The sequence below is a fragment of the Ambystoma mexicanum genome, chromosome 5p (genome assembly GCF_040938575.1).
Source record: "Ambystoma mexicanum isolate Mex_15411 chromosome 5p, UKY_AmexF1_1, whole genome shotgun sequence".
Lineage (NCBI taxonomy): Eukaryota > Metazoa > Chordata > Amphibia > Caudata > Ambystomatidae > Ambystoma > Ambystoma mexicanum.
In genome coordinates, this window is record NC_090930.1 from 539,658,648 (window position 1) to 539,677,579 (window position 18,932).

The 18,932-nt window shown below is 44.2% G+C and overlaps 1 protein-coding gene across 3 annotated transcripts in view; it reads right to left on the minus strand.

Annotated features, from left to right (window-relative positions):
• SRPX2 (sushi repeat containing protein X-linked 2) overlaps positions 1 to 18,932 on the minus strand; it is a 1,035,003-nt gene that overhangs the window by 151,098 nt on the left and 864,973 nt on the right. For all 3 annotated transcript variants that reach the window (XM_069612957.1, XM_069612956.1, XM_069612958.1), the window contains one exon: positions 1,125 to 1,246. In XM_069612957.1, the coding sequence (XP_069469058.1) occupies positions 1,125 to 1,246 (122 nt within the window). The remainder of the gene's footprint in view (positions 1 to 1,124; positions 1,247 to 18,932) is intronic.

Genomic DNA, 18,932 nt, shown 5'->3' on the forward strand with positions numbered 1-18,932 from the left:
AGATGTTAACATTGAACCTAATTTCTTTTGTGGCTGTTGCTCGTGCGTGTTGAGTCTTTCTTTATTCTTTAAGGATTCCCTCCTGACTCTGCATGTCCTCGCTTTTTCTTTCTGGCTTGGTGTTTATGTTTGTTGCGTGTGGTGAGCAGAATAAGCACAAACCATTTATGTTCGGTTAATAGCAAACACCACACACCCCGGATAATGATATAGTGGATTGGCCCCTAATGCAAACTCTTTCTCTCATTCCCAATATGTATGTTCATTTCAGGCAATGGTAACTTCCTCGGATAGATTTGCAAGCAAGAGTATCCCTTTGAGGAAGATTTTGGGGTGATTGTATGTACCTTGTGGATAGAATGTGCTCTCTGTAAGAGGCTGTCCAATTACCGGGTCTCTGTTCAGTGAGTGTCTGATACAGATGGATCACACTGTTGGTGCCTAATATTGTAGCAATGTATGTGGATGATATACCTCCATGTCTTGGCCCCTCCATGTGCGGAAGCAATGGTGATAGGCTAGCAACTTTGAAGATGCTTACCTTTGGATGAGCTAGATAGTTGGGCCGTTGATTTAGGTGTTTTCACATTATGGGCCCAAATTAAGGCAAACAACTCACACTACAGTTCCAGTAGAGTTTTGCACAGATCTCAAACTTTTTATACAATTTTAAATCTTACCATTAAAAAGAGGTTATCTGTTAATTTCTTCTAAATATTTGTCACAACCTGATAAACTAAGCGGCACCTCTGGCAGGAGAGAAACCTGTAATAAGAATTAATTTAACTGCGTCATCTCTGCCAAGACGGAAACACGAACCAGTGTCGTTTATGCCCCTCTGACAAGAAAGAAAAGTAAATTCAAAAAGAACGTAACTGCAGTACTATGGGGGAAAAATAACCAAAGACCAGCTTGTAAAAGGAATTGTAAACTCGTGGTAAACACACGCACACAAAAGAGGAACACATGAATGGGTAGTGTAATGATAGCCTTGAGTCTATTCTCTGTGCTGTATAATTTCACACAGCTCAAAGTAAAACAGGTCCTGCTTATTATGGGATATGGCATGGCGTCAGCGGCTAAGGCGTGTTCCTCTTGCGTCGGCTTGCTCTGCCATCTCTTACCTTGCACACGCACAGTGAACTTGCAGCTGGCCTTGTTCTGGGCTCGGTCATGGGCGATGTAACGGATAACGTGTTCCCCCTCTTTAAGTTCAGAACCAGGTTCTGGGCCCCGCAGCATCAGTCTAAGGTTGCAAAGTTTAGATAACAATCTTAAACAAACAGAATAGATTTCCGTTCTGTGGTATACATAGATACATCAAGTATCTTACAAAGAGCATGCGATAGAAACCTAATCTCATGTTGTGTTTTGAAGATCCCAGAAAGGTACATTACCTCGTAGGAGAAAATGGTCTTCTGTCAGTATGGGCAGAAAACAGCACTTTCCCGTACACCTCGTCCACTGTAGGTCATTCGTTGCAGCAGAAGGAATGAGTCTATACTTATGTCCTCAACATATCTTTTCCTAAGAACGCTAATTTTCGCTGCTGGTTACCCTGCCAAACTTATGTCATCCTCAGTTATGGCGCCTGCAGTGTCCATCCTTGTGGATAAGGGCTTTTACTAGAAAGAGCTGCGCATTTGTGCTACTCCCCCCTCCTCCCATTCGAGGTTCATCTTAAAATTTGGGCAATGACATTACATAGTGAATACAGAATCTGACTCCTAAGTGTGCTGGCAAACACTATGAGGTATATTGTGGGACATTGATACTTGTAGGGACAGAAAAAAGGGCGTGTTTGTTCTATGGTTTATTGGTGATTTGTTGCTGGGGCCCCATGGAAAAGGCACAAGTTTATATTGCTGTTCCGTCCCTGCAAATTGCTGTTTTTGTAAGAGAGGGGACATATGCTATATACATGTGTACACATGTCATTTATTGACCCAGCAAAATATATGGGATACATTACTCACCGTAATCGTATTTCTGATGCTTGCATCTGCTTAGATTCACATGCTGTGCATAGGCCGACATCTAGTGGAAGCTGCGGAGTATTACAGTTTGTTTTTCGAAACTCGAAAATAGGCGTCGACACAGTAATACTATCCCTAGTGTGACGTTGGATGTAGTGTGGTCCCTGGCCCCAGAAATCCTTGTAGACAATGCAGAGGGTCTGAACTTGATCCTTGCAGTCACCGGGAGCCAGTGGAGAGATTTCAAGATTGGAGAAATACGGTCCCTGGGCTTAAGGCCAAGGACAATTCTTTCAGCCCTGTTCTGGATTAGTTGCAAAGGGCTAAGAGTGGAGGCAGGAAGATTTAGAAAGAGGCTGTTGCAGTGGTAATCTAGAGATAATCAGGGCTCTGGAGACAGTGAGCTTCTGGGGAAAGTGAGAAAAGGAAGAATATCTCTGAGGACGTGAAGCTGGTAGTGGGACTTCTTAGAGATGTCTGTGATGTGAGGAGAGAAGGAGAGGGTGGAGTCGAAGATGACACCAAGGTTTTTTGCCTCGCAGGAAGGTGCAGGTAGAGGGCCCAAGGAGGGCAGCCAGAGTCAAGAAGGGAAAGCAGGAGCAAGTATCCCAATGAGAAGGATCTCAGTCTTACTGGCATTAAGGTAGGGATGGTTGGAGGCACACTATTACTGAATCGCGGATAGACAGTCAGGAATGAGTGAGAGAGAAGAGGAGGCCGAGGGGAGTCTGAAGGAGAGCTGAGTGTCATCCGCATAACACTGAAAGTTAGGAGAGAGGGTAGAGATGAGGTAGGCCAGAGGAGCCAAGTAAAGGTTGAAGAGCCAGGGTGAGAGGTTAGAACCCTGGGGAACACCACATGTGGAGAGAGAGGTGGTGGAGAGAAAGGTCCCCAGTTGGACCTGGGAGGGGCGATCAGAGAGGAGGGAGGTCAACCAGGCTAGGGCCTGACCCATGATGCCCAGGTTGTCACAGAGATGATTGATCAGGATTGCGTGGTTGAACATGTTGAAAGCGGAAGATACATCAAGGAGGATGAGGGCAGAAAAAAGGCTAGATTCGACATTAGAGAGAAAGTCTTCACAGGTGTTCAGCAGAGCAGTTTCCGTGCTTCTGGCTGCTCTAAAGCCAAACTGGTGGTCATGGAGACAACCAACAGATTCAGTATGGAGAGTAAGCTGGGAGATGGCCAGCTTTTCCAGGAGTTTGCCCGGGAAAGGAGTGATAGAGATTGCGCAATAGTTTGCTAGAGAGGACGGATCGGCAGAGGGCTTCTTAAGGAGGGGTCCACAAGGGAGTGCTTTAGGGGGAGGGGAATGTTCCAGTGGCAAAAGAGCGATTGCAGAAATCGGCCAAGGCTGGAGCTGTGTGCCTTGATGGTTCTGGAGGAGCAGGAGAGCACCTGCTTGGATGAGACTTTCATAGATCGGACTTGTCTAGCAACATCGTCAGGAGAGAACACAGGGAAAGAGGAGAAAGGAGGAGGAGAGACAGCCGCAGAGGGACGGAGAGAGGTAGAGGGAGAGGAAGAGGAGAGAGAGGACAGGATGTCCTGAGTTTTAGTGGTGAAGTGAGAAGCCAGTGCTGAGCAAAGGGCCTGGGAGCGAACAAGAGAGGTGGAAACTGCAGCAGGATTAGCCAGCTCCTTGCAGATTTCGGCTGTGTTGTTAGAAGCCGCAGAGACGCGGGCTTGGATGTAAGCTCTCACCTTGGACAGGACATAGAGTCTGTATTGCCTTTGGAGCAGGCGGCAGGCGAGTTTGTCAGAGGAGATGCCTGATGCCCTCCACTTCCTCTCAGCCACCCTACACTTGCGTTTAAGGGTAGTGAGGTCAGAGTCAAACCAAAATAGTTGCACTTGGATGTGGGCTTCAGACAGATCCTCGTGACAGGGGCAAGGACATCAAGAGTGTTAGAGATAGAGAGATGCAGGTTGGAGAGGGCTGTATCAGAGAGAGTCAGCTGCAGGCGTGGCAGGAGGAGAGAAAGTAGCGGCAAAAGCCTCTACTGACATACTCTTTATGGGCCGGATGATTGAGAAGGTGGGTGGCAGTGCTGGGGTCGGCTTCACCTGGGGGACACAGAGCGACAGGTGGGAGGAGGGAAGAAAGTGGTCAGTCCAAGCTCTCTTCTTGGACAGGACAGCTGCGGCTATACCCTCGGCTAGCCGAAAATGAAAAAGCAGGAAAATGCCATTTCCAGGTGTAAAATCAGGGAAATGCTTTTAGGGTAGATGTGAGAGGGAGGTAATAGGTCGGAAACTTAAATTTGCGAGTTGGAGAAGGTGTAGGGACTGAGTTTGCAACACAAAGCTTTTCTGTAACTTCAGTTATCAGACAGAATAGCTGCGAATGGCCGACATTTCATAACAAACTGCATCACAGAAATAACAAGTGCTGAAGGGGGAATATGTGAGGGCAGGGCAGGTGAGGAGGCTGTCAGAGGCGTGGGGTGAGCAGGCATACATGAGGGGGCACTTGGTAAGGGTCTGGGAGGGCAGACCCTCCCGTTTTTCCCAACATTGGTGAGCATAAGAACTACAAAATAATTACAGAGGGTATTTGTAGGTCATAGCCATGGTTATAGAAAAAAAGTGAAATCATACATATATTTTTTTTTACAGCTACAGTGACATCGAGGGGTGAAAAATCACTGGCCATGTACCCCACTTAGCTTCAAAGCATCTGTGATGTCACCATTGTGGCCATAAACTGCACAACAGGGGGCGTAAAGTAAAGGGGCCGTTGGTTGAATTTCCAGGGTTTTGTTGTGATATGTTTTTTACCTGATCATTAAGTAAACAAAATTTCATTGAATATATTGCAGGGCCTGCGGTAGCGGCCCTGTAGTTATGGTTAAATTGCTCAACCCATAGGTAGAGCACTATTTGGGCGGCTTATAACTTGCCCCCCCACCTAAATGAATCCTCACAAAACTTTCCAAAGAAGTATAGGGCCCCTTCAGATTGATCCTGCAAAGTTTGGTGAGGTTTCGTCAAGGGAGGGTGCAAAGTTATAGAGGGGGGGTCCAAAAATGTGTGGGTTTTCCCATAGATGCAATGGAAAAGATAATTTGCTCACGCCTTCAGCCCAAACCGATGGACGGATTTTCACCAAATTTGTGGCAGGAGCGGCCGCTTGATCCTGAAAGCGTGCTTTTGTAAATTTGGTGTAAATCCGCCCAATAGTTTTTTTTTTAAATGACCAAAAAGTAGGTCAAAATAAATTTGTGATTTGGGTTCGGTCCGCTGATTTACTTACCTGTTCGGTCCACGGACAGGCCTCCGATTGGCCCAGAGGCCGACACAAGGTCTGCGGACATCAGACACATCCGCTGATTGGATGGTGAAAAGCCTGAAGTGCATCAGATTTTTGGAAACGCACGCCATGTTGGATTCTCGGGCAGCACGCTTTGTCTGCGAATATCGCAGTAAATACATATTAAAATACACAACATTGCACTCGTCAAACCTATCAAACAATCTCTGGAGAGGTGAGGGGTGATGAGGATGGGATGGGATATGGTCTTAAAAAGCAAAAAATAGGCATTTTTCTTTTCCGATGTCCGCAAACAGTTCGGGGCAGCCCTCTAAAGTTTGCAAACATCTGAGATGTTCGGGGGGCTCCTATACTTATTTGTGAATTACAGGGTTGGTGAAAAGCAGTTTTTGGATGGCTTATAACTTTGGTGCCACTCAATGAAACTGCATGAATTTCATTCTAGACCTGATTCTGAATGGTTCTAGATTTTATATCTAGAAATATATGTTTTTGCAAAGGTTATTGGGATTTTGACAAGAGGGGGCACAATTAAAGGGGGTCTCAAAATATTGTAAAAGCTTATAAATGTGGTGGAACACTATGCGGCTCTCTCGGGAATATTGGTGAATCCCAGAAAATCGTGCATGTTCCCTTTGGGTAGGTACAGAGGCATCCCACAGGAAAACGTACCCACCTTGCAGATAGCCCGGCAGACCAGAACATTCAGATACCTGCGGATTAACATATATCACACGGTTGCAAACAAGTATAACACAAAGAGTGAAATAGAAGGTATCAAGAATAGTATGGGGTTCTGGGCAAAGCTCCCCTAGCCATGGTGGGGAGGGCGGTCTTGCTTAAGATGGTGGTCTTGCCTAGGCTATTACATTTATTTGCAAACATCCCACATATGGTGCCCAAGCGCTTCTTCACCAAACTCCAGAGTCTATGCAGCGGTTTCATGTGACACAACTCCAGAAACAGGGTGGCCCTCTGGAAATTACAGAATACGTACGACAGAGGGGGGATAAACCTGCCGAACTTCGAGATATACCACCTGGCGGCACAGCTACAATATGTTGCTAGGTGGTTGTCAGAAGACGAGACAGCAGAATCTAGATTGCTGAGGGATGAGAGCGACCCATACTTCCTAAAAGAACTAATATGGCTACCCAAATCAAAGATGCACGGGAGATCGAGACTGCTGGCACTGGGCTGGAAGATTTGGCACAAAGCGTGCCGAGCTATGGGAAACCCGGCCCCATGCTCCCCACAGGCGCCACTTGTAGCGCTACGCGGGGTAGATGAGCAACTAAGGAAAGGAATCCGTAAACACTGGGAGCCGGTGGGCCTAGCCACCCTGGGTGATGTATTGCAAGAAGGGGAAGCTCTGGACTTCCAAACGATAGTGGATGAACCCGGGATACATGTGGGGCAACATATCACTCATAATAGAATAGTCAAACAGATGAAGGAAACGTGGTCTGTGATAACACTAGCAGAGCAACCGGACACAGCCATAGAAACGATGTATGACATCTCGGAGGGAAGGCACGAAATATCCCGGATTTACGAACTGACAATGTCTAGAATGGGAAAGGAGCCACTCCAACTGAGACGGGACTGGGAGGAGGAAGCGGGTGAAACAATGCAGGACAGGCAATGGGAAAGAGCTCAGAGATATCACAAGAAGGTGTCCAGGAATGCGAGACTGCAACAAATCCAGCTATATGTCACCCACAGAGCATACATGACCCCCAAATCTGCACAAAAGTTTGCAAAAAGATTTTAGATCTAGATATAAATGTTTTTGCAAAGGTTTGGTGGGTTTTTGTCAGGATGGGGCTAAATTAGAGAGGGTTCTCAACTTTTTTAGATGGCTTATAACTCAGTTGCCGTTTAACGAATGTGGACAACAGTTTCAGAAAGATTAGAGACCCAACCTTCAACGTTTTTGCAAAGTCTTGTGTCAAGTGGGGTTAAGTTTTATATGACTATTGTATGTAGGTAAATGTTGACACTTTTGAAAAAACAAAACATAGATGGATTTCCAGCAAACTCGGGTAACGAGCATTGGCAAGGACCAGAAAGCATGGTCTTGCAAATGTGTCTGTGTTTTATTTTTTGAAAAGGGTCATAATGTAGGTACAAAAAATAATGATATACCTTTGGCGACTGAAGTACAGCCTGTGATCACGGGCAGTGGCCAGATTGTCCGGGTCATGGCATAAGGTAATGACCCGGAAAATCTGGCTACTGGCCATGACCACAAGGGATGACCAATAGGGATAAAGTGGCCAAGCTCACAAGGGACCCGGTATGTGGTAAAGTTTTTTTGAAATTGGGATAGGTTTGAAAGGGAAAATAAAATGTCCATGGTGGCCATCTTGGAAAAGGATTTTCCTTCCTACAGCGGGACGCCACGTGCGATTTAGTGTAGGAAGAAAAATCCTTTTTTTTTTAGCACCCCGGGTTACGGATTTGGCAACCCGGTTGCTAATGTCCTTCATCCCCCATTGCAGAGGCTGTAACGAGGGATAAAGGTCTGCAGCCCTTGTTAGCTGCACTCGCTTCGGTTGGGCCGATAACTTGCGCTGACGGGACGTTATACCCCCCCAGTCCCTGGAAAGGGTGATGAACGGCACATTATTCCCATTAGCATAACACAAAATGCTAATGGAAATGTTGGAAAATCTTATTGAGTCTATGGGCCTCATTACACGGATGGCGGTAAGGATTTACCGGTACCGGTAAAATACCGGTACCGGTAAATCCTTACCGCCTTACTACTAGGTCCCTTTGCGGGTTGGGGGATTTAACGCCTGCTTTTTGCAGGCGTTAAAAACCAACCCGCAAAGGGACCCAGGGAGCTAATTACGGTACCGCAATTTGCGGTACCGTAATTAGCGCCTTCCCCATTCCCATTATGCCCTATGGGGCAAAAATGGGAATGGGGAAGGGCAATGGTGGAAGGGGGAATTACCGCCCAACTAACCTTGGAATGGGGCGGTAATTCCCCTTTCCGCCAAGGCGGTGCCGGTATTTTACCGGCATGAACCATGGCGCTAATAGCGCCATGGTTCTCCGCCATCCGTGTAATGAGGCCCTATGTACTTTACTGAGAAATGTAAAGTAGATGAAGTCTATAAAATCTTTTTTAGTTATATTTTTTTACTGTTAAAGGTGGTTCCTAAAGGAACCTTTTTCGTTGTTTTTTGATGTATTTTTTTTTGCAGGAGAGGTTAGAACGTAAGGTGGGGAGGGAAGAGGAACCAAGCACTAAGGGACAGGTGGACCAGGACGATGTTGCGCGTGTTTTAACTCTAAGGTAGAGGGCAGTGTTTCTCATGCTCCTTGATTACAGCTTCAAAAGCACTTCGAAATTGCTCCCGCCTGCAGAGTGGTGTGTTGCAGTATATACAGAGGACTTATCTTTGAAAGATATGGATCAACAGCCTATTTTATTGCCTGCAAGGCAGCTGTTGGCCTTTTGTGTCCCACAGAAGTACGCTGTGTGGTTACAGTATTGGTAGAGGAGGATAAGGTTGAGGAAGACAGCCTACTACTTGCTAAGAAAGGAACAGCTTTTCTGAGAGCATTGCAGTGGTTGGATTGGGTGTGGTGGTGCATGGAGGTGGTTCCGTAGTAGTACTGTTCAGGTAGTCCGCGACTAAGTGTACTCAGTGCATTTCACTTTGGTAGTTTTAGCCTATGGTATATTCCCAACAGTGGTAAAGAACTGCCACACGCATGATTCTCTCTTCGTGCTAGAGGTAGGCACTTCACCTATCTCATCTTCTTGGTCCTCTTCATTGTCTTTGGAAGTACTGCACTTTTTTTGTTGTGTAGGTCAGCTGGTGGTAGTGGTGGTGGCTCTTGGGGAGGAGGGATGGCGCGTTCACGTACATGTCATCATGCTGCACACGTGCAGTCATGTGACACTCTCCGAAAAGTCTGCAATGACATCAGACATCCGCGAATGGCGACGGGCACAAAAACAGTGGAAAATGTTGCACAAAGTTTATAGAAGTGTTAGAAATTATGCTAGAAGGTGGGAAATGGCAGAGTTTTAAGGTGAAACTTTGTAAACTGGACAGGAATGTTGGTATATTGGGGGTAAGTATGATATTCGTAAATTGTAGGAAATTAGCGTGCACTGGTAAAAACCCATGTAATTCACTGAAAAAACTTTGTTAAAGGGACGTTATGGTACAAGTAAAACCGGAAAACCCTTGAAATTCGCCAGTTATCGTTAGCTAAGCAACCATAACCATAACATTTCTGATGACATCACATATGAAATTAATTTTGCTTAAAAGTCTCTACAAGGGGTTGTGTTTATAGTTTTTTTGGTAACAAGATGTCAGGGGTGATCGGGAGACCTATCATGAACTAAATCTATAACAGAATGTTGTCATCTAAACAAAACATTATATTGGAGTGTTGTTGTTAATACAGGAACCTAATCATACATACACATAGGCAATGGCTGCAGCATGCACCATAGAAGTACATTATATATAATCTTGTAATTTTGGATAGTAACATATAAATGCTACCTTATCAGAGGTTTGATTAACGTTAAACATGTAACAACTAGCTAATAATTCAAGAGTTACTACACACTTGTGCAAGCACAACCAATACATATGAAGACCCACAATGAATACAAATCAGAGGCACATACAGGGAAACTAAAGTAAGGAAGAAAGAAACAGCATCACCAGAAAATGTTAATAACATTAAAGCTCATCTTCATGTACACAAATTAATTGTGAGTGCTTGAGGCCTGCTTATTGCCCCATGTATGTGCACCATGAGCTTAGACCAAACCCTAAGGAAAGTACTTTAAGAAAATACGACAAGGTTAACATCTCGATATATAGCACCTTTTGAATAAAAATTTTCTGACTGTCGGTGAACAAAACCACCTGGTCTAGATATGTCAGTGAACAAAAACAAGTGGGCCAGATATGTGATTTCATCAGTGATGTCATCAATGCCACTTTTGATGTCATCTTTGATGTTCTTGGTGTTAGTCTTAGCAGTGCACGGTGGTGGCGCGAGGTATGGTTGCTTAGCTTACCATAACTTGTGAATTTCAAGTGTTTTTGGTTTTACGTGTAACCATAACGCCCGTTTAACTAGGTTTTTTCAGTGAATTTCATAGATTTTTATTAATGCAACTTAACCAAAGACTTTTAACAGAGAATGTTTTACAGCAAACAGAAATAAGATATGACAGAGAATGTTTTACAGCAAAAAGAAATAAGATATGAATAGCACAAACATGTTCTTGAGTATGTCAAAACTGTGAAGAGAAAAGCAAGTGATGACAGAAAAATATCTACGGACTGTCTACAATTATCTACTCAGGTCCAGATTCTCAACGTTTTTTTATGGTGCAAGTGGCTGCTAGGAGGCTATCATATTGCTGCTGACACTAATGTATGCAATCGTAGTGGCAAGCGCATCTTTTGAGCTGCCACACAGCCCTTTTGCAATGTGCACATCAACTTTGTGAATAAGGTGAACTGCACATTGTTCAAGCTAGTGCTAATTAAATAAAATCCTCTGTATATTTTTTGTAACATTTTTGAGAACCAGGCACTTTATGGTAAAAAGAGGGATATCAGTTCTTCAACATGACTTGCTGATGCTTTTGGTAAAGTCTTCAAATTTGTTAGCGCAGATGTACTGAACAATTTCTAAGGGTCTAACCTTTGTTGGAAGGACTGCAGCAAAAACATAAATCTCCTGAAGCAATTAAATGTTGTCTGTATGAAAAGACAAAGCATTGCAACTTCTCTTGTGTGTCTTTTATTGACAAGTCATCCCCCTCAACGTGAAACATGTTCTTTTTCTTTGACATTCTTCCACATGTTTACATTCTTTTACACTCACCAATTTCTGTAATCCGTGTAGCAGTAAACCCATCCTGGCTGTGTCAAGAAAATCACAAAAGCTACAAGTTCTCACTGCATCGGTTTACTGGTGGTGTTTATTCTCTCCTTAATGTCATAACATGCCAGCAAGCGTATGAGTAATTCATATGATGACAAACCGTAGTTACTTCTTGTTTTCATGTCATTGGCAGTTCAGATACCTGCAACAGTGGTTCTAAGACTAGAGTTGTCTTCGAATGTGCTGCCTTCTCACTCTCTACATGACATTCCAACCTAGGAGCAGATGGAGTATTCAGGGACAAGGACACTGACACTTCAGTCAACACTTCCATATTATTATTGATGTATAAAGCAATGTATACACTCTCTGAATTGTTCCAAATATGTTTGTTGAATATGTAGACAATGCTGCTGCATTTATGAGGGATAGGTTTCAGTTGGAACAGGCACAAGGGGTGGCAACAGAATGCAAATTTTCTTTAAGAATTCGAGCTTGCACTACACTGGCCTGACCTTACATGTTACATCTACTGTTGTATCCTCGACCATGACAAACAAGCAAGTAAATGATTCAGTGCTTATAACTTTTGCAATATGACACCTATAAGATCCTGGCCAGATTGCCCTACAAGGCCCTTTGTTACACCTTTGACCGACACATGATTTTATGCAGGACCTCCTCTGACTCAAGCTCAATCAATTCATTCTTTGTTTCCCCAGGTAGGGCACATGAGCTTCATTTCCGGTTACTCTGCAAAGATGCTCTCTCATCAAAGAGTCATATTTTCTGAAAGATTCAACCAGCCCTAGACAATGACAACTGTGGGGAGGTTTCGTAAAACTGCACTTCCCCTGAAAATCAAGGTCCGTCCTATCAGCTACACCGTGATTGCTAGCAGTCTTTGCAAAGCATTCCCCCAATGCATTTACTCCTGTCGGATTTGGGAAAAGTTATACTTATGTTGTATTCATTTAGTAACTCTTTTTAAGCGTGAACATATACTGAGGTGCTGAGGTGCATCAGAGTAATGTACAATAAAACATATAAAATTAAATTAAAATATAAAACCACATAAAATATGGTATTACGCAATTTGACTGAAAATAATCAATCAAATGGTGCCCCCCTGCTCCCCATGTTCGGTATTTCTGGGTTTAGAGGGTTGCAGGGGTGTCCCCGCTTCAAAAACATTGGAGGCAGGGGATCGAAAAAAAAGAAAAAAGAAAAAGGGACCCTGCGGCGTCAGATCCGACCCACGTTAGAGGGACGGATCTAGCGCTGCAGGAGTGCAGGAGAAGCAGCGGTGATGAGCAAACAGGTAAGTGGGGAAGCGGGGGTTGGTGTAGGGCAAAATTCGGTTTGTCTGGCCGAAGTAAAAAGCTATTTGCAGCAAAATTGACTAAGGTAAATTCCGCCACAAATCATTTTACTACGGTCAAACAACCCAAATCCTAAAATACAACAAAGCCAAAAAGAACATTTATAATTATTAAAAAAGGAGAGCACCAGAAGACAAAGCCTAAGCAACCAGCATCCCATAAGTATTCAAACCTTTTTCCTATAACCATGTCTTCACATGGTTTTGATACAGAAGCAAATTTTTAACCCAGTAGATCCATGGAGCAATGAGTTCAACAGGTCACGATGCACCAATAAAAGTTATAAAGTTGTTGCATATTGGTATTTGGAAACCTAGTGCAAACCTAAAATCTCGTAGGCTCCAAAGATTACCAGTTTAGAGGCTAGGTAACTTGGGGAATTAATATGTATGGCTTCATAAACCAAACAAGCCGCCTTGAACTGGATTCTGGCTCCTTTAAGGAGCCAGTGTATCTGGAATAGTATGGGTTAATGTGACCAAACTTACTGGTCCCGACAAACAGTCTGGCTGCCGGTTGAAAGACTGCCTTCGGGGAGCAAGAGCAGATATTGGAAGTCCTGGCAGAACCCATTCCCAGTGTTCATTCATGAGATAACCAAGGCTTGAACGAATAAACAAAAATTAATCTAAGAGACAAAATGTATGATAGTTTGAGGAAAATTTAGAGAGGAGTTAAAAGCTCCCGCCTGGGCAAATCCTTAATAAAAGCCTATTATTTTTAATATTAGCTCAAGATCATGTTACCTTTTGTTAGGCAGAATCCTGTCTAGTGCCCTTAGGGACCCCTACACACAATTAAGACTACATGTGGTAGTACAATTTGACCTTTGCTACAAGCCTGTACTACACAGAAAAAGTGGTAGCAATGACTGAGCAGCCAGGCTTATCTCAAGACCAAATGAGCAGTAGTAGAGATTACACAAAGGACTACAATTACTGTGACTCAAGCAAACACTGACAAGGTGTCTGGTTAAAAAGTATAGGTACAATTATTTTTAAACCATCTGTTCACAAAACACTTCACTTCTATTATATTAAAACCACACTCTACATATACTACACACAACCAATTCCCATTGTGCAGATCAATTCAAGGTAAGTACATTGGGATTTGACAGACCAGTGTTGTGGAACAAAGACGTTACCGTGGGTTAATACGCGATAACTTTTTGACAGTAATGACAGTTCGGTCTTACGAAAGAAAGGCGTGCCCGCGAGAAGAAATGTTACCGAAGTCAAACACACTTAGCACATGAATTAACACAAGAGAATAGGGGATAAAAATCATAGGCAATACTTTTGTCAAGGCAAATAGAATCAGAGGATACTTTCTAAAACGTAGATAAAAGTCAATAGGTCTGCGCCAGTGTCAAATGGAACAGGGGTCCTGTTGTCGAGGATCACAAGGTTAGAACAGTTCACGATTTGAGATTGCCAGGGGTACTTGAATATTGTCAAAAGGCAAGCAAAAGTTATAAGAGGGAAGAAAGACAAGGACAAGCCTTTGGTGAGGAAAAAGGGTTCACCCCAATTCCTCGAAGTTGGACACAGTACCTTATTTGTTTGAAGAAAAGCTGGTGCTAAGGCAGTTGTTCCAGGTAGTTCCTTGCAGATTCACGGTTCCAGGCGCTTCAGTCGTGGGGACAAGAAGGAGGACGTCTAGTGCGATCTGCACTACCCAGGGATGAGGCCAGCAGCAGCGAAGCAACAGTGAATAAAAGGTGCGCTCCTTTAAAACAGGAGAGGCTCTTCAGGTGGCTATCCGGACCACTACAGCTGTGTGCTGCGATTTCGACCAAGAAGACGATCCTCCTGCTGTGGAAGGTGAGGTGGTTGATCCCACCAGGCTCAAGGGAAGAAGACTCCGGACTGGATCTTCTCTGTCATTGATGGGTAGATAGCTCAGGACTGCAGCAGTGCTTCACTGGGACTCAGGAGTTGCAGCAGCCGTCTTCTTCTCTGCTTCTCTTCGGTTCTTGCAGTTCCAGTGGCGACTCTGACTTCCAGCTCAAGAGTCCTGCCTTTTATGCCAAAATCCCCCATTCACACAGCCTGGCTGTCAATCACATAGCAGGGGGGGTTGACCAGCCCGGACAACCACCTCAGCCAATGGACACAAAGGGCGACTTGGGTCTCCAAGGAGACCCTGTGCAGGGGGTTACTAAACCCCTCCCTCACATTCTGCCCACCTAGACACCCAGACGCCAAAGGAGGGCTTCATCACAGAAGCCCGCCAAAGGACGGCGAACAAAGAAGGCAAACCTGATTTGCCACGCAATGTAAAACACAAAAAGGATATTAACACAAAGAAATGGCGACTAAACCCGACCGGAGAAAAAATAAAATATATTTGGTCAAGCAGGTTTATGTTTGAGGCTAACACAATAGCCTAAAACAGTACCACGTTTATATACTATAATCGCGGTAGAAAGGTTAGGGTAGATACCACTGCCACCAGCCAAGTCTTAGGGCCTCATTACAACCCTGGCGTTGGACCATGGTGCTATTAGCACCATGGTCCATGCCGGATTCCGCCATGGTGGATGGCGGATTTATCGCCCCATTCCAAGGTTGGTGGGGCGGTAAATCCCCATTCACCATGGCCCCTTCCCCATTCCCATTTTTGGCCCATAGGGCTCAATGGGAATGGGGAAGGCGCTAATTACGGCACCGTAAATTACGGTGCCGTAATTAGCACCAAGGTCCCTTAGCGGGTTGGACTTTAACGCCTGCAAAAAGCAGGTGTTAAAGTGTGAATCGGGCGTTAAGGGTTTAACGGCGCTGCAGCCTTTTACGGCGCCGTTAACCCCTTAACGCCAGGGTTGTAATGAGGCTCCAGGAGGTACAGACAAAAAGGGATCAGAGTTAACCCTTTCCAATACTCCATGTAAGATGGGGTGTACTGGGTCTGTAGGTTAAATGACTACATAAAGATATGGCAAGTTTACCTGTTTCTGGGGGACAGTAGTCAGCCCCAGAAAAATGGAGTCAGTTGGAAGTCTTAGAGACAACCCTGTGTCACTGCACTGAAGGTGCTGTGTAACACACACAAAAAGTTGGGCTCATGGAGTGGTGTGGCTCCAGAGCCCAAGATCACTCAAACAGTAGAAATACACATGGCAAAACACATGTAAGAGTGGGAAAAAGGTTCAAACTCTTACCAGGTGGAAAAAAAATAAACCGCAGAAATCCAGCAAAGCTGCCGAGGGACTCACTAGGTAAGGGAAATTAGCCATAAATGAGAATTCTCCCTAACACTCGCCCCCCCAGACTAAGGGACAGGAGGATTTAATCCACTCCTTGATGGATCTCATACCTCTAGTCGGTTATAAACATCCTAGAGAGACATCAGCATTTTGGTGGTGACTTCCTGCTCTGTGCTCAATGGTAGAATTAAAGGTTTTCCTTTGTAAGCTATATGACCTACACACTCTTTGAGAGACATCATTCTTTTTAAATCTATAGGGCATCTGGTTGACCAGTCCCTCAGAATGTGGTACAACTCCTGAACCTGTGATAGGTTTTTTCAAGGGGTCCTTATAAAGGATTCCCTTAGATCTAGAGGGGCCTCCAGGTTTCCTCACCACCTCTCTTTGGAGAGCAGGTTGGGTCTCAGGCATCTTGGTTGAAGGGGCTGGGGCTAAGCAAGGTACATGCTTCCCCTTCCTCTTAGATCTAACCTTACCTGTGTTAGGAGTTCCTCTCCTAACATTAGGATTTGGGTTGGAGTCTTCTGTAGAAGGTCCAACAGTCTGAAGGTTTTTTGCCTTAGACTTGTCTTTTCTGGTGTTCCACCAGAGAGGGGTCCAGTTGGTCTATCCACCTCTTCCTCAAAAGCAGGGGGAGTCAGAGACTTTAAAACTGAGGGAACAATAATAGAGCTTGGTTTGGGCTCCCATTTCCCTAACATACTAGCCTGAAATATGCCTGGGTTAGAGGTCAACTTACTAACACCAGGGCTTGTAGTGGAGTTCTCTGTAGAGGTTCCCACAGGCTCAGAGTGGTCCCTTAAGGTGGCCTCTCTAGCCAATTTGGTTTGGTTCTGCTTCTCCATACTGGGTGGCCTGTGGGTACTGGATAATACTCCTAGAGTTTTTAGATCATTCCCCAACAGGACTCTCCCAGGCACCTCACTCTGAATACTGACAGGGATCCTCACTGTCATTTTGGTATACTGAATGAGAGCTGGTAGAATAGGAACCATTTGGACAGGGCCTCCAGCAAGTTTGGTGGGGCCTCTGGGTGCCTTAGCAACATCCTCAGGCCTGAAAAATCTTTCGTCCACAACTGTTCTGCTGGACCCAGTGTCTCTAATGGCAGGGGTGTCCTGGCAATTGACAAGGACACTGTCCACATAATACTACTTAGAGTTTTCAGGAATGGAGTCATACACATCACTATGTTGTTTCTTACCCAGACCCTTGGACTTTAAGGATACAGTTGCTTGAAGAGCCAAAGGTTCTTCAGCAAACAAGTGAAAGTGAGCACTAGCCATCTGTACTTCTCCCTCTGTGGAGAAGGCTAAGGAGGTAGTGCTGACCCCTGGAGGGTTACCCTTGCATCTGGGATCTCATCTCACATGGTCAGTTGACCCACAACTAAAGCCTTTACCAAATGCTCTCTGGAATGGGGGTCTGTCCTGACCTACTTCTGGCTTGGCACCAGGAGGTACACTAGCCATATTTGGTTTCCCTTGTGGCTTACCCTGGTTATGTTTGGGGACCTCTTCTGGATGGGAGGTATTGGAATTCTCCTTGTTATCTTACTTTGGCTGCTTTCCCTCATCCTTCTTCTGAGTTGCCCCAGAATCCTTGTGAGTAGCCCTGTTGTCAATGCACATGTCAGCAGCCTTAGCTAACTTCTTAGGATCTATCTCCTTTGAATCAGCCAAGTGCTGTCTAAGCTCAGGAAAGCAGGCATCATAAATTGACTCCAACATAACAAGATTCCTGAAACCTTCATAAGTGTTCACATTATAACCCTTAACCCAACCATCTAAGTTTTTCAAACAGTCATGTAAGTGGTTTCAACCCAGCACTCCACCTAAGTCAATGCCTAGTATGGGATGCCCGATGGAAACCCTTCTTTACATATTTTTATGTCAAAAGTTCTGGGTGATGTACCCTTATATAACGCCCCTCTCTTTGAATCCCCCGGCCTCACTGAGCCAAGAAGTAGGTTTGTTTTGCAAATTAAAAGATTTATTTGAAGAATTGAACAATATATATATCACACTTTTATGAATATGAACAATATCTAAATATCACACTTATGAATATTTCTACAATGATCAGCAATGGGTAGTATTACAATATCAACAATCTCTTTAATCAATTAGGAGTAGGAATAGGAAGAATAATGTAGCAGAGAATAACTTTGTATGGGTTCAAGGAAATGCAATGATAGGAAAGAATGCAATGCATAAATAAAACTTGATAGGAATTCAATCAAAGACAATGGAATCAATCTTTCCCTCTGTTACTACTCACTCCCCCCCAATATGCAATATGAAGAGATGGAATGAGGGCACACAGGTTTCAGGAATAACAATCAACAATTGCAGTTCAATCCCGATTCCCCCAGCAAGCTTAGAGAGAACAGTAATGATTTTAAACAGGTCAATTGCTTTGAATTGTGGTTTGAAATTAATAGGAAAATGCTAACAATGATTTTAATTCTCTAAATGAGATTCAGAACTAGTGAGAGTTGCTTTGGATTGGTTCAGGTAGACACTAGCAATGGTTGTAGGATGTTTAGCAGATGGAAAACAAAATTCAGAAGTTGAATGCAAGAAATAGCTGTTTTTATATGGAGTGAAATTGAGCCAAGTGCAAATTCGCAGAAACTTTTCTGCGCGCAAGAAATGAGATTATGGAAAAACTATGTTAGCTTCAAAATGGCATTTAAATCCTGTCTCTAGGACGTACGGTTCAAAAGTTATAGAGGTTTTAGTGAAGGTCGATTTTTCTCAAAAAGGGTCAAGATTTTACCAATGGGATTGCGCTTTTGAAGATTTACCAACAAGGATAGGCTTATACTAAGGGGCTATGAAGATGCAAGATACCCAACAGCCAGCCACCAGAGCAGCGGCGCCTCCGCTCTGACTTTTGTCCGCCATGAGACTTGACTTTCTTCCGAAAATATATTTAGCGCAAGGATGATTTATTGTTACAGTTATCATAAGATTATATAATGAAAGGATTTAGGATGGACTCAAGATTCTATAATGCAGTTCTGGATAGGATGACATGGATTAAATAGGATTACTTTAAACTAAGAGATGACTATGGACAGTTCTATACTAAATACTCACTACTATGGCTTTGGAATGGAATGGGCCCGTCAAAGATCTGGTCAAGGGTTGGGTTGGGATTCGCTCGCCACCAGACAGGTCTCAGGAGCTTGGTTC